Source organism: Microcebus murinus, chromosome 12, assembly GCF_040939455.1.
Source record: "Microcebus murinus isolate Inina chromosome 12, M.murinus_Inina_mat1.0, whole genome shotgun sequence".
Taxonomy (NCBI): domain Eukaryota; kingdom Metazoa; phylum Chordata; class Mammalia; order Primates; family Cheirogaleidae; genus Microcebus; species Microcebus murinus.
The window spans coordinates 2,333,695-2,349,741 of record NC_134115.1 but is presented as its reverse complement, the minus strand read 5'-3'; the positions used below and the strand labels follow the sequence as shown (position 1 = coordinate 2,349,741).

The 16,047-nt window shown below is 47.2% G+C and overlaps 1 protein-coding gene across 1 annotated transcript in view; it reads right to left on the bottom strand.

Moving 5' to 3' along the window:
* ROR2 (receptor tyrosine kinase like orphan receptor 2) overlaps positions 1-14,420 on the bottom strand; it is a 229,092-nt gene extending 214,672 nt beyond the window's left edge. The window contains exon 1 of the mRNA XM_012773835.3: positions 14,076-14,420. Coding sequence (XP_012629289.1) covers positions 14,076-14,172 — 97 coding nt within the window. The 5' untranslated portion in view covers positions 14,173-14,420. The remainder of the gene's footprint in view (positions 1-14,075) is intronic.
* Between the last annotated feature and the right edge of the window lie 1,627 nt (positions 14,421-16,047).

The window sequence follows — 16,047 nt, the reverse complement described above, 5'->3', positions numbered from 1 at the left end:
GAACTATTCTTAGAAATCAGTGAGACAATTGAGAATCCCTAATAGAAAATTAGTAGAGAAAGTGAACACTTATTTCTCAGAAAAAAAGAAACCCAGATTACTTATAAAGACAGTAAGACTCAGACAATTTTTTAAATGTCAACACACAGAATGAAAATACCATTTCTATTTTTCATACTTCCTATGATTAAAATGCCTGATAATTTCCAGTGTTGATCAGGGTCTAGCAAAACCTAAAAATTCAGACACCATTGCTGAGAGCATAAATTGCTGGAGAGCAATTTTTTAGACTCTATCAAAAATTTAAATATAATACCTTGCACAAAGACATTTCACTTCTGGTAATTAGCTCTACAGATATTCACACAATGCAAAAAAATTTTTAAAAGGAGCGTACAGAGGTTCACTGCAGACTTGCTTAGGGTAATGGCTAAAAATCAGAAGTAACCATCTATAGGAGACCAGTGAAATAAATTATGAAATACAACTGACAGATATTAACAATGGCTTTTAAAAATGAGGTCGCCTGGCAATACTAATATGGAAAGATTTCTAATCACTACTGCTACGTGAAACAGCAAACTTCAGTTCAGTATTATGGTATGATCTCACCATGTATAAAAGCAAATAAAGGGTGCTACAATATGGACGGACCTTGAGAACATCATGCTCAGTGACAGAGACCAGACACAAAAGGCCAATATTGCAGGATTCCATTTACATGAAATTTCCAGAATAGGCAAATCCACAGAGACAGAAGGTAAATTAGTGGTTGCCAGAGGCTGGAGAAATACAGGCAGGGGGGTTGGGAGTTACTTCTAATGGGTAGGGGATTTCCTTTTTCTGGAAAAGTTGCATAACACTGAGAATGTACTAAATACCATTGCATAGATCACTTTAACACGGTTAATTTTATGTTATGTAAATTTTAACACAATTTCTAAAAATAAATAAAGGAGATGCACAGAGGAGCACATATGCCCAGAAAATGTCTGGAATGAAGCACAAGACTGTAAGTCGTGGTTATGGGGGCGGGGTGGGGGAGGTAGGGGGTGAGACCGGAAAGGTGTTTTTCATTTTACACCCTTCTCAGTGTGGGTCTCTTTTTAAAACCATCAGCATGTATTACTAGATTTTTTTTGTTTTATTTTGCTTTCCTTGATTTTTACTTAATCAAATACTAAAATGCATTATCCTGGTATAAAATTAAAACAGTCCAGAGAAAACTAACTGAAGTCACACTTCAGTGCCAGGAAGGGCCTCTTAGAAGTGTCTGCCTCCATAAAAGATAGAAGATATGGAGTATAGTATTGTGGGGGTTTTCACACTGTGTCTTTTAAAACAAATGTTATAAATAAATAATTGGCCCAATCCAAAGCTCCCCCAACATCACCAGGGCCCCCCAGCACCGCCCCTGACCCACACACCCAAAGCTCACGGCAGGACTCATTCTCTGGCTGGGGAAAGAAGCAATTATGAAGAGAATTTTGTAAAACTTAATCCTGGGCAGTTCAACTTATAACCACCTTTGGCTTTTGTTCTTTCTTTTTGTTTTATTTTTAATCAGCCTAGCTTTTAGGACCCATAGAAATGTATGGCTGGTCAACTGAAAGAAACTTGACAATCTTGGTTCTCTCTAAACTTATTATTTTCTTAAAAAGAAAGAAATGGGCCAAAATTTAGTATAATGTTAAAGAGACAAAAAAGTAAACCTTGTTTGAACTCTGAAAACATATACAATACTTTACTAATTAGAGATAATTATGTCTGTGTTCTGCCTTGCAAAATAATCGATTTTCCTTCTTCCAAAAGAAAATGATAATGGCATTTTATTTCTAAAATAAAATTTCCACACTAAAATGATGACACACTCAATTTTGCAAATAATGAAGGAAAACTGGTATATGTCAAAAAAGCTAGCTGAATCTTAAATCATTATGTTCTTGACAGAACTATTAATACGATCAGAAAGAAGACAGAATTCCATGCAGACACCTCCAAAACATGCTCATTGCTAATGCTCCTCCTCCTCACACAGCCCCATGCAACCCCATTTCCAGCACCCAAAGGCCGGCTCACTGTCCCACCCAGGTGCCTTCGGAGGAGTGGCCAGCCAAGACCCACCCCCACCCTGGGGGTTCCACAAAAGCTGGAGGAGCAAATTCAGGTGCAGCCTGAGTCCATGCCCTTTTCTGCCCACTGACTCTGAAGCCAGGCCTTTGCTCTGAAAGACAGGACAAAAGGGACCGAAGGCACCCCTGAAGCCAAAGGACAAAGGAATGTGCTTCAAAGAATGCCTTCCCTGACAAACCTGGCCCTGGCAGGGGCAGCAACTCCTTCCCCCATTTGGTGCCGCCAGGGCCTCCCCAGGAGCCCGGGGCCTTCCAATCTGCCTCCCACTTCAAAGGGCTTCCAGGTCCCACATAAATCACACTTGCTGACAGCCCCACAATCCCAGCCCCAGTGAGGATGTTTGCTTTTGTTAGCTTTTGTTTTTGTTTTTGCCCAGCCTCCCCCTCCAAAAGGGAAACAAAGAGCCAAGGATGGGTATCACTGCCTGCCTAGCATGGGGGCTGGGAGGGGAGCAGCGTCAGAGGGTCTGTGCAGCTGTCTTCCTCCCAGCACCCACCCTTGGAGAGCCACCTCATCTGCTCTGACATCTGGGGCACTGCAGAGATCATGCACCCCATCAAACCGCGGGAACCACATGGCTCAAGGTCCTTCCCTCCAGGCAAACAGCTGAATGGAGGTGACAGGACAGATGGGCAGCCAACCAATGACCCCAGAGAGCAGGCCTCAGAGGCAGGAGAGGGCTGCATGGAGGTGCCTGCATGCCCATGGGGCTGGCCAGGTGCAGGGATGCCAGGCTCTCCAGGATGGAGCTGCTCTCCCATGCCAAGTGAACGGCCAAGTCAGGCAGTGGGCACACTGACCAAGGCCCCTGTTGCTCCCCAAGGTACATGGCACCACCAGTCAGGCTGGGCCTCCTGAGTCTGTGCCTCTGACTCCTGCCACAGTGCTGACCAGTGCTAGGGCCAGGGCCAGTTGGCTCACTACCCAAGGGCTCGGCCACAGGAGCAGTGTGGGTTAGCAGTAGACCCTTGTCATTAAGTGAATTCTTATGCAGAAATCCAAAACGTAAATCAACAGCAGGCAGTACTCTATTAGCATGCACCTTAGTGTAGATGTGCATGTGCCATTTTCCTAGGACTGCCCTAACAAAGTACATAGGCTGGGTGGCTTATACAACAGGAAATCTGTTGTCTCACTGTTCTGGAAGGAGGGTCTGGAGATCAAGGAGTCAGCAGGGTTGTTCCTTCTGAGGGCCATGAGGGAAGACCTGCTCCAGGCTGCTCTCCCTGGTTTGCAGACAGCCTCTTCTCCCAGTGTCTGCACCATCAGCCACCTTGCAAATGACGTTCCCTCTACATGAGTCTGCCAGTGGCCAAGCTTCCCCTTCAGGGCACCAGTCAGATTGGATTAAGGCCCCTCCCAACAACCTCATTTTAAGTTATCACCTCGGTAAAGACTTTCTCCAAATTAGGTCACATTCTGAGGTTCTGGGAGTTAGGACTTCAACATATCTTTTTTTGGGTAGATACAACTCAACCTGTAACAGTGTAATAATCTCTGTTAAAAAGTCAGTAAGAACAGGGGGCCTCCATTTTAAATAGCCATAGAAACTTGAACCTGAAAGTTTAGAAAGACAGCTCTAATCCCATTTCCACCTCAACATCCTTTTAGATCTCCTGTATTTGGCTTTAGTTTCAGAATATCAAGAAAATTCTGATTCTTGTGGCCTTTTACACAAGGTATTATTATTGAACAGCTCATGGTGTAAACTGAGGATTCTGGAATTCAACAGAGATGGCTGCTCCAGTATGTACCAAAACATGCTAACCAGGGATGCCCATGAACACACTACTGGTCTGGCAGGAAGCAAACTAGCCTGGGGGTTTTCACAGTAATTTTAAAAATGTTAAAATATATTCCAAATGGAATGTGGATCAAATATCTGTAAAGCCCACCAGGGGAGCCTGCAAACCCAAAGGTCAGCTGAGTTTCTTGCAACTCCAACCTCCTATCCTCTCCCATCTCACAGGATGCCCAGGACCCAGAGGCACCCCTGATGAGCTTATGAACTGCCAGAGCCTGCTTGGTATGCTGACTGCCCCCTTTTCCTCACCTCCTCCCCTGGGCAAAGCCAGAGGACTTCCTACAAAGCAGCCCTAACACATTTATCCCCAATTCCTAGAGATAATCATCTTCCCCAGGAGCTTCAAAAAAGGATTTGATAAAGCATCAGGAACACAGGAGGTGCAATGGCACAAAAGGCCCCGAATCTCTTCAATGACACAGGAAAGCAGCCTCCTTGTTAGAACAAATAAGTGAATAAAAACTATAGCCAAGACAGGGCGATACCTTTGGCCAACTGCCTCATCTTCCCAGGGTGACCTGTTTGCCAGCGGGGTGCAGGTCTATTTTACTTACTCTAGCTCTAGAGATACCCCTACAGAAATGGGGGGAGGGAGGTGGGAGATTTCAGACACATCCTGCAGAGCAACACACCTGTCCTTCTGTGACTTGATCTTCTCCCCACCCAAAATCCTCTCTGAAATCTCCCTCATCAGCACCACAGGGCTCCGCATTCACAAATTCACGCTCATTTGCCTAATGGCCCACAGAGAAGAAATACCAGCATTTATTTGGCTCCCGTTACAAAGACATGCATATGTTTCCAGCGTTCACAACTACAAATGTGCTGCAATGAAGAGCATGGCTGTTTTTAGAGTAGACCACAGAATATGTGCATTTTAAATGCTAACAAACAATGCCAAACTGCCCCAAAAGTGGCAGCACCAGCAGCATGATGATGGCATGCTCCCCACATTGCCTTATTTCCCACTTCTGACTTCAGAGCTGGAGATAAGTGTCTCATAATTTGCATTTTCTTGAATCCTAATTAGGCCTAACTTTTTTCATAAATTTGTGGCCCTTTGTTTTTGTTCTGAAAATTGCCAGACTGTACCTTCTGACCCTCTTTTACTTGGGGTATTTATCCTTTTCTCATTTATCTTATGCATTCTTTATGTATTGTGGATGTTAAGCCCTTCATCTGTTCTACACATGGTAAATACTATCTCACCATCCTATAGTCAGAATTCTAAAACAGGGTGTCAAAGCCTTCACACTGAGAAGCAGAAAGCAGGGTCTGCTGCTGCTGTTGTTGCTGAAAAAAAGGAGGGAAGAGCAGTAAACACCTGGAAGCTGAAATGCCTCCTCCTTTTCTACACCTTAATACAATGTTGCTTAATAAACCCAGGGCCCTGAGAACAGTGGAGAATGTCCCTGTCTGTGAGGTGCGCCCCACGAGGTAGTAACAGGAGCACCTGCCAGAAGCAGGTTTGGGAAGGCAAGGGGGTTGGGAAGGGCTGGACTGAGCATGACTTCTGGGGCCTTCCACACACCCTCACACAGAGATCCCCAGGGAGTTAGAGCTGCTCAGAAACCACCCTCCAGGACAGGACTCCTGGCCCTGCACCTTGCAGCACCTTCTAGAATTCTCAACCGCCAAGCCCACAGTGGCTCTGCCTGGAGGGCAAGGCAGGGACTGAGGGAGCAAAGATGGAGAAAATCGAAGGGAATGAATGGGGTGGATTCACCAGGAGCAAATCAAGGGTAACCGGCTATTTCCAGGTGGCTGGGAAAATAGGAGCCAGCCTGGATGTCAGGTATCACCAGGGCTCCAGGTGATAATGGTAAGGAGGTTAGGTGAAAAGAGTTCCTAAAGGTAACAAAGTTAAGGCTGAGACCTGTTAACTAGGCCAGGGGAAATGAAGCAAAACAATAGAGTGTAGTAACTTGAAGCTGGGTGAAAAATATCTAGGTGTTTACTGTACTAGTCTAATTTTATGTATGTTGGAAGTTTTCTGTAATAAAAATATTAAGAAAAAAATTAGAAAATATCTGGCAATCCAGAAACTAGACTAAGACTTTGGGATTTTCAGTCCCTTTAATGAAACTCTGTCTGGCCTCAAGGGCACCTGGATCCCAGCCCTCCCTGGTCCTGTGACACCATTTCCAATGAAATCATAACTACTTCTGAGTCTTTTTTCTACGAGAACATGCTAAACTCTACTGTGCATTCCACTGGCTTCAGCCACACATTGGTACCATTTGACATTTTTAATTCTTTATTTGGAAACAATCTCAAATTTACAGAGAAGCTGTAAGAATTGTGCATGGATTGCCCTCTGCTCTGTGCCAAGACTCACTGAAGTGTCACTGAGGCCCAGTGCTTCACCCTCCTCTCTGCACACCCCCCCAGGCTTGTGTCCTGAGCTCTCTGGGAGGAGGCTGAGGATCTCGAGCTTATCCTCCAACACTTCAGGGTATGCATGTCCTGAGAGCAAGGACAGGCTCTCACACCGCTAACAAACGCAGGAGGAAAGCCAACTTTCACAACACGTTTAAATAATTTATATCCACCTTCCAATTTCATCAACGGTTCCAGTAATATCCATGACAGCAGTTTTTAGCCCCAGGGTTGGGTCCAGAATCTGCATTGGGCTGCCTCATCCCTGTCCTTTAAGCTGGACCCAGCCTAGCCTGTTTTGTCTTTCATGTCACCAGCAACTTGTACTACAGATCAAGTTGTTTCATAAAATGACCCTCCATTTGGGTGGCTGATTTTTACTCACAAGCAGATTCTCATCCCCAGCTGAATGCAACCTAAGTGATGTGTGCTTCTCCAGGGACAGCAGCCATCTGCCTGAAGCTGTGCTATTAACCTGGATCGCCCAGCTAAGGTGGTGTCTTGTCTCTCCAGTCTATAGTAACTGTCCCCTTGAAAGTAAGGAATCTGTGGGAAAAACCTTTAAGACCATGAGCATTTCCTGCTCTCATCAAACATGCTCCCCTTTAATTAGATCCAGCACTCACTGATGATTCTTGCTTTATGGATGTGTTCTCTCTTCCCCAGCCTTCCTATTTATTTACGTGTTATAGTGAGTCAAACAGTGTTCCCCAAAAATTCATATCCACTCAGAACATCAAAATGTGACCTTACTTAGAAATAGACTTTGCAGCAGTATGAGCTAAGGTCTTGGGATGAAATCATCCTGAATTTAGAGTGGCTCTAAATCCACTAGCTGGTGTCCTTATAAGAAGAGGAGAAGACACACATGGTCGCAGGGAAGAAGGTCATGTAAAGATGGAGGTGGCAACCAGAGTGATGCAGCCACAAGCCAAGTGCACCAAGAGCCACCAGAAACCGGAAGACCCAAAAAAGGATTCTCCCCAGAGGCGTGGCAGGGAGTGTGTGGCCCTGCTGACACCTTGATTTTAGACTCCCAGGTTCCAGAATTGTGTGAGAATAAATTTTTGTTAAGTCATCCAGTTTGTGGCATTTTGTTATGGCAGCCCTAGGAAACTCATACTTGTATTTATTTAGTTATGTACTTATTATCAATAGTGAATCGTGGATTCCTATTTTGTTCCACGCATGCTCCATGCTTGTCCTTACCTATGTTGATGCTTAAACAGTCCCAAGATTTGGCCACTAGAGATCCTTCAAGTTGGCTCCTGTGTATGTCTGACATGCCCCCACCACTTCTGAGTGCTCCCGCACTTTCTACTACAAGAACATGTTCCAGGCTCACCTTGTATTTTTCCCTGTCCCAATCCCATAATCAGTCATTTCTCCAAAGCTCTCTGGCTACTTTGATAGATACACAACAATATTTAGAAACCAAGATCTGAGCGCCGAGAGTGCTCACTCCTAACAAGGTGCTAGGAAATAGCTGTTGTGTACAGAATCAAATATTTTACAAATTCTGGATTTGTCATTTTACCATGCTACGTACCATATGTATATAAATGAAATCATGAGTTATACTGACACCTACAATTCCAACCCAGGCAATCTAGAGTCTTGCCCACCTTCCCTCATTCCATATTTGTATCTCCTTCCTTCCACAGTGAGAACCTGGCTCCAACACTGTCAGCAATATCTCACAATTCGCACAAAATAGATTCAGAATTGATAACATTCACACCACTACGAAAATCAAACCTACGAAGAGTGCACGATTTTCTTTCCTGTTGTTGCTTTTGTTTAATCCCTGTAGACTGAGGATACACAGTCAACACACTGCGTCCAACAATTACTTGAACTGGGCTTCTTTCCCCCGACACGTGGTCCTGTTATTCATTTGCAATACAGTCGTATTTATATACTTGCCTTCATTCAATTCTAGTTTCCCATGGTTTTTTTTTTTTTTATTTATTATTTTTTTTGAGACAGAGTCTCACTATGTTGCCAGGGCTAGAGTGCAAGTGGTGTCATCATAGCTCACTGCAACCTCAAACTTGTAGGCTCAAGTGATTCTGCTGCCTCAGCCACCCGGGTAGTTGGGACTACAGGGGTGAGCCACCACACCTGGCTAATTTTTCTCTTTTTAAAAGAGATACAGTCTTGCTCTTGCTCAGGCTGGTCTCAAACTCCTGAGCTCAAGTGATCCTACCGCCTTAGCCTCTCAGAGTGCTGGGATTACAGGCATAAGCCATTGTGCCCAGCCTAGTTTCTCACTATCTTTAGTGATTTAATTTTATTTTTTGAACATGCAGAAAATTAACATGTTCCAAAAGTCAAAATATACCAAAAAATTAGAAAAAGAATAGAAAGGAAACTACCACAACATAATAAAAGCCACTATGACAAGCCCATAGGGAAAATCATACTTAATGAAAAAAGACTGAAAGCTTTTCCTCTAAGATCAGAAACAAGTGGCCCACTTCTACTCAACACAGTACAATGACACATCATTTAACAGGAATACATTCTGAGAAATGCACAATTCATTGTTAAGTGATTGTCCTGCGAACATCACAGAGTGCTCATACATAAACCTAGATGGTACCTAGGCTATATAGGATAGCTTACTGTTTCTAGGCTACAAACCTGTACAGCATGTTACTGTACTGAATACTGCAGGCAGTTGTAACACAGTGAGAAGGATCTGTGTATCTATCACATCTAAACACAGAAAAGGTACAGCAAAAATATAATTTTATGGGACCGCCATCATATATGTAGTTTATCATTCAAAATGTTATTATGTGGCCCATGACTGTATTGGAAGTTCTGGACTGAGCAACTAGGCAAGGGGAAAAAATAATAAAGACATTAAAATAGGAAAAGAAGCCAAATTATCTATTTGCAGATGACATGACCTTATGTAGAGAGTAAGATCCAGAAAAATGCTATTTGAGCTAATAAACAAATTCCACAAACCTGCAGGATAGAAAATCAACACACAAAAATTAATTGTATTTCTATGCACTAACAATAAGCAATCCAAAAAGGAAATTAAGAAAACAATTCCAATTATAATAGCATGAAAAAAAGAACATACTCAGGAATAGATTTAATTAAGGAGGTAAAAGACTTGTACACTGAAAACTCCAAAATATCACTGAAAGAAATTAAAGAAGATCTAAATAAATGGAAAGACATCCCATATTTATGCACTGGAAGACTTAATACAATTGAGATGTTAATATCACTCAAAGCAATCTACAAATTCAATGCAATCCCTACCAAAATCTCAAAGACTTTTTTTTGCAGAGCCATAACTGGCTACTTACACCTGAAATGAGGCCAGTGAGGTGGAGGAATTGAATTTTTAATTTCTTTTCATTTTAATTAATTTTAACTTAAATAGCTGCCTATACCCAGTGGCTGCTGTATTCCATGGCACAAGCCTACAACGAGTTCAAGCCAAAAATGTTTCTGCAATTTAACTGCACACTGTGTTAACCACCCCTCCAGGAAGATGTGGAAACCATTAGGATGTGAGCATTTGGGACTTGGGGGAAACCCTCCCCCACTCAGCAGAAGAGTTAAAGCAGCAGCCACATTCTCCCCTGATAACATCTCCAAAGTGACAGAGTGCTCACTGAAGCTCATTCCAGAAACAATTAAAGACACATACACCACTTCCCAATGGAACTTTCTAGAGGACAAGCTACTAAGTCAAATTAGGCTAAATTTTTCTGTAATTATTTCCTTCCCTTTGGCTTTTATTGTTTTGGTTCTTTCAGAGATAGAACTTAAAAGAAAACAATCCCAGAAATCCCAAAAATGGTGCAAACTACACCAACACAATTCCCTCATTTTGAAAAGCTTTATGAAAATTCCCAACACTGTTCAACAATTCTTGGCCTCTCTGTTAATATGATTTTGAACAGATTACACCCCAGACATATTTTATGACAACTACACATGTAAGCAGAGCTGTCCCGCCCTCATTTCCAACCTGGCAAGCTCCTTTACAAAACCAAATAAATACATGTTAGAAAAAGGCAGCTGGTACAAAACACAAGCCAATTGCAGCCATAATTAACGGGCCAGAGCTCCTCTAGTGGCTTAGATTTTTACTTCAAAACTCAAGAAGCCCACAGTATCCACTGAACTCCTAACAATGATGCAGTGGTACCAAGGAACAATTCAAACCCAGAGAGCCCAGCGTGACACCCAGAAGCAATGTTTTCAACACCAGTCCTTTCAGCCCAAGTTCTCACAAAACTGCTATTGCCTTGCAGCTGGGGTACAACCAGTAAAAACCCACACCTAACTGGCAATGCTTCCTCTACAAAGCGAAGCACCCTAGTTTCTTTGCTTTAAAATTATTCATGCTTGGTATTCATGGGGTCCGCTTGGCAGTCATGGGGTTCCCAAAGAAGGAAATATCCTCATGACAACGTTCTTTACAAAGAACACAGTCACAGCCAAAGCGGGTGCAAGGAAGAGCCAGCCCTGAGGAGCACCCAGTGGGGCACAGCAATGAAAACCCAAAGCTGAGCAGTTCAGCCCTTTGCCCTGCAAAACCACTAGACGCTGATGGGGGTGGAAGGGATGTCCCAGAAAATGGACCAGGTAAACACCAAAAGGCCTCTATTGTCAACAAACATTTTTGAAGACATTTACAAACTTTGGGTGGGGATAACACTTAGTAGTGCTCTTTCTTTTCCCTCAGTACAACTTGGAATTACATAATTAGAACTCTCCAAGGGGAAAAACTTACAAAGGAACCCAAATTTCTAGCACTGAATCCTCCTGAAGATTAGGAATCCCAAACCCGTGACACCCAGTTTCCATTTCAATGACAATGATAACTTTTCCCACCCTGGCCTCCCCTGCAATGCATTTTAAAGCAGAGCCAGTTTTCCTGCGGAAACCTTTCTAAAGACGATTAGTCTTCCCTACCAGTCAGAAGAGCTGTTCTCACTCCTGCATTTCTATTCCACTGACTTCAGAAAAAGAGCTTCCAAAGAAAAGAGTGGTGTAAAATTCAGACTGCCAGCCGTAAAAAGTTTCTGAGGTTATATCCAAGGTAAATGTAAATGTTTAAGGGGCAACAAGTGATTCCACAAACCACAAGAGGCATCTACAAACACCAATTACAGCTGCACTTTGGACCAACAATAGAAAAATTATTCCATGATAAAAATAGAAATGTCATTTCACATCGTCTCATAAATCTGCAGACCACTGTCACCAAAAACTACCCCTGGAAAATGCAGATTTTAAACGCATGTTGCTTTTTGCACACAAATATTAAGCAGAATTCTTGTCAGTTTTCTAACTATGATTTGCTTGACTAATGAAAAGTTCAGCCTCACCTACTAGAGCCCCCGAGTGTCACATAGGGTCCACGATGTTCAGATTTTCAGGGTGACATTCTTTATCAAGTGGATGTGAGGGTTAAGCTTGATCTCATAATTAAATACTAGAAAGTTTCAAATGTGTAGTTCTTTGCTTGGTACACAGCCATATTAAGAAAAATGTTGCCTTACTACTTACATACAAACTTTTCTTTTTCCACAAAGTCTTCTTATTCAAGATGTGTTCACTTATTTTCTTCTATGTCACTATCATTATTTATTATGATCATCACTCCAGAGATCTGGCCCAGAAGTAAATACTACACTGTCACAATGGGGGAGGGAGGACCCTCAGCTCCCTCCCTCCCAGCCAACCCTGTCTGGAAGGGTACACAGTCCCAAACTGGGTATTTGTCCTGACAGGGGACAGTCTTTCTATCAAAGAGTGGAGTAAATCCTTTTAGAATAACCTTTTGATGTTTTTACATAGTAAACTATTTCACTTATAAAACATACTCAAATTACAGGGACTCCTCAGCAGAAAATATTCCAAACACGCAAATCTCCTGTAATCATATAATTTTATTCATATTTTCAATATGTTAATATATTCTTTGATTTTCAGTTAGCAGTCCAGAAGGAAGAGAATTATATCCTACTCCTTCCCCTATGATAGTATTATTCAAAAACTGAAGAAAATGACCTCCGATTGCACTGCTTTGTTCATCACACCTTTCTTACATTGGAAAAGATGGCAACGTTTAAACACTCCACCCAAAGCGCAAGCCACTTCCCAGTTCTTGTTACAACCTTCACGTAAGCATTGGGCCACCGACCTTTCTCCTCACCCATCTCAAACCCCTCACCGCTGTGTCTCCTCCCGTGCAAGCAAGGTCGCCCAGGAGCCAAGCGGTTTGCAGGGCTGAGTTTTTGCAGGGCAATTACCTGCAGGGTGGCCACCAGCAAGGCGGAGCAACCGCCCGTCCAGGCAACGCGGTGACCCTCCCCCCACCCCCACCCGTTTCCCCCGCCCCAGGCAAAGGGACCGCCAGGCTCTCTTAAGGTGGAGGGCGATTCTTGGGGCGTGATGGGGAGTGCAGAAAAAGCAGAAGTCGCAAGTGACGGACACTTAGAACATAGTTTGTTTATTTCATCGTGCACTTGGCGCAGTTTATGCTTTAACAAACAGCCATATAAATGCAAACTTTCTTCCCAAATCAAGTAATAAGAACTGTCTGACGTAATCAACATCTGCTTAAACCAAAACGTCCCCCAGGAAAGGCCGCTCGGCATTTCCGAATCGCGTCTGCCAGGCCGGAGGGCTGCAGGCCCGGACGCCCGGGGCGCAGGACGCCGGGGGAGCTGGGCGTCTGTCCCCCGGTTCTCACCGGCATGAGGGAATGCAGGAGAGGGATACTGAAGCCCATTTACGTGTAAGGAGCGTCTCACACATTTTTCTGGCACTTAAGGCGAACCTCCTCGGCCTCGAACGTCCCCCACGCCGGCGGGTGCCCGAATGCAGCCCCGGGCGCGCCGCCGCCTGCAGGCAGCCGTGGCTGGTCCCTCCGCACCTCCGAGCAGCTCCTCTGCGCTCCGCGTCTAGGCGGCCGGGCCCGCGCAGGGTGCCCGCGGGCAGCGGGTGCCCCTCGAGGAAAAGCCCCCCGAGAGCCAGGCCCCGCCCCTCCGCCGCACACCTCCCACAGGTCCCCGTCCCCGCGACTGGCCGGAAGCGGACGGTCCCCGCCGCCCGAGGACCCCGATCGCAGTCTCGGGAAACACCGCGTACGCCACCCCGGGCGGTGGGGGACAGGGGAGGCCTCGGGGCACACGAGACAGGGAATGAACGGGCTAACAAAAGGGACGCCAGAGAGCCCGTCTCAACGCACAGGCCCGCGGCGTGCGGGGTGGTCAGGACCCGGGCTGCGGGCGAGCGCGAGGCGGCTCCCTCCCGCGCGGCATCGACCCGCCCTGGGGTGTGGGCCTCGGGACAGACTGGGGTACTGGGGCGCGTGCCCTACGAGGGTAACCGCGGGGAGCAAGACGAATCCGGCGCTGAGAGCCACGGGGTGCGCCCGCCGGCGCAGGTCGGGGGCCCGGCGCGCGCGCTCACACTCGCCCCTGGGGACCTCGGAGAGCCCTGGCCATGGCTCCCCGCCGCCCGCCGCCCTGGCCTCTGGAAACACTTCGGCGTCCACAGAGCGCGGCTTACTGGAACCAGCCCCGGCGGCCGGGCGCGGGCCAGGGCGCCGGGCCGAGGCTGGCGCCGGGGCGGTGCGGTCGGCCCTGCGGGCGCCCCTCGCTCGGAAGCACGGGCGCCGGCGCGGCGGCCGGAGCAAAGTGGCGGAGACGGGCGGCCGCGCGAGCCGCGGACCCACCGCCTGCGCGCGGGGTGGCAAGTCGGGTCCTACCTGAGGTCCGGGGCACTGAGAGCAGGAGCGCGGCGGCCACCCAGACGGCCGGGGACCACAGTGGTGCCCGCCGCGGGAGCGTCGAGCCCTGCGCCATGCCGGGGGCCGTGCGGGCCGGAGGGCCGCCACCCTCTGACTGCCACGCTCGGCCTTGTAGTTTGGGCTTGGGCTTGGGCGCGGAGCCGGGCGCCACCACCCCTTTCTGCCGAGCGACAGCTCTTTCTCCGCGGCGCGTCGCAAGTTGGTCCCCTTCCAGGATCCCGCCGTCCTCCTCTCCGGCCTGGATGCGCCGCCGGCTCGGGCTGCGGCGCGCGCTGGCTGGGGAGGTCCTGGGCGCGGGCGCGGGCGTCCCGCCGGCAGCCGGGACGAGCACGGGGGGCGGACCGCGGGCGGGCGCGCAGGGGGCAGGGTCCCCAGCTCGCCCGCCCCGAGGAGCACGGCGAGGCCGGCGCCCCCTGCCGGGGGGACGCGCGGGGGACAGGCGGGGCGCGCGGGAGGCGAGGAGACGGCCGCCGCTGGGTCCCGACTGTCCTCCCGCGCCCGCCCTCAGGCCTGCGCCTCGGCACCCTGGAACACAAAGGTGGTGCCTTGCGGGCGTCCAGCCTGGTCTCACTGGGGCTGCCCACGCAGCAGTTGCCCCTGCCTTTAGGGGGGCGGGACACCCCGGGGCCTGGGTCGCAAATCAGTAACTCTCGGCGACCTCCACTGAGCAAGTCAGAGAGCCACCTAGTCCTAGAAACCGGCGGCAAGGGAGGAAGAGAGGAAGCGATGGCTCAGCAAAGGAAATGTTCAAGGAAAGAAACAGGTCGCTTCATGAAGGGCCAGGGCCCTCCCAGGCCAGTGGGGACAACCGCGTCCCTCCAAAACGCTCAGAAGCTGCTGGGAGTGGAGCTGTGTGGAGCTAGCCCTCAGGAGCGCGATGCTATCCGAAGCCCTCTGCTTTTGGTTTACTGTTAAAAGCAAATTGTGTAATTTTACCCATTAAAGGCAGAACACTATTTGTTCTCTGCAGAGCCCCAGAACATGCAGAAGTAATTTGCTTCACTTGTAAAAGACATTTTGAACACAACTCAAACAGCATATTATCTTTCTTATTCTTGGTTTTGCTTAGCACATGCAAAGGTCTGGATCTGGAAGGCCCCACCCTCTTGTTTGTAACTGAGGAATTTTCTTTGTTTTTTTCTCCCTCAGAGAAAGGATTTGGATTCTGCCACATTTCAGTTGTTTGCTTTGTGAGGTTTATCTTTCAACTGATTATCAAGCACCTTCTTTGGTGTTTTTGCTGGAGCAACATTCTCTGTTAATTGGAGTGAATTAGGGAGAGCTGGCCTTGGGTGCCAGACCTGGAGGCCTCTGAGCCTGTGCCCTCTAGTTGCCTCCACCCACCTCAAGCAGGAAATAAAAGTTCTCTTGGATAGTCTACAGACAAATGTTTGAGCCAGCCCTGGCCCATTACCCCTGTTAAAATTATTTAGGTCTGCTACTACCTCTGTCCAGTTTGGGGAACATCTCACACAGTTCTCCTTCCTAGCATGTAGAAAGGACTGTGACTGTGGCTGGCCAGGGGCTACTGGAAACACGGGAGAAAATCCCAGCCCCTCCTGGACTGGATGATAATATCATCATCAAACTTCCAGGACCCCAAGCCCCAGGCTCGGGCCATCCTTCAACTGGCGTCTGCTCTCCACAAGGTTTTCTAAGGACTGCTAGGTGTTTATCTTTGGGATTTTCCTCCTTTCACCTTCCCTTGGGGGCCCTTAAATATTCCTTTAGAGTAAGGTTGTAAGAGTTAGTCTTGGGCGTGGTGGCTCACGCCTGTAATCCTAGCACTCTGGGAGGCCGAGGCGGGCGGATTGCTCGAGGTCAGGAGTTCAAAACCAGCCTGAGCAAGAGTGAGACCCCGTCTCTACTATAAATGGAAAGAAATTAATTGGCCAACTAAAAATATATAGAAAAAACTAGCCGGGCATGG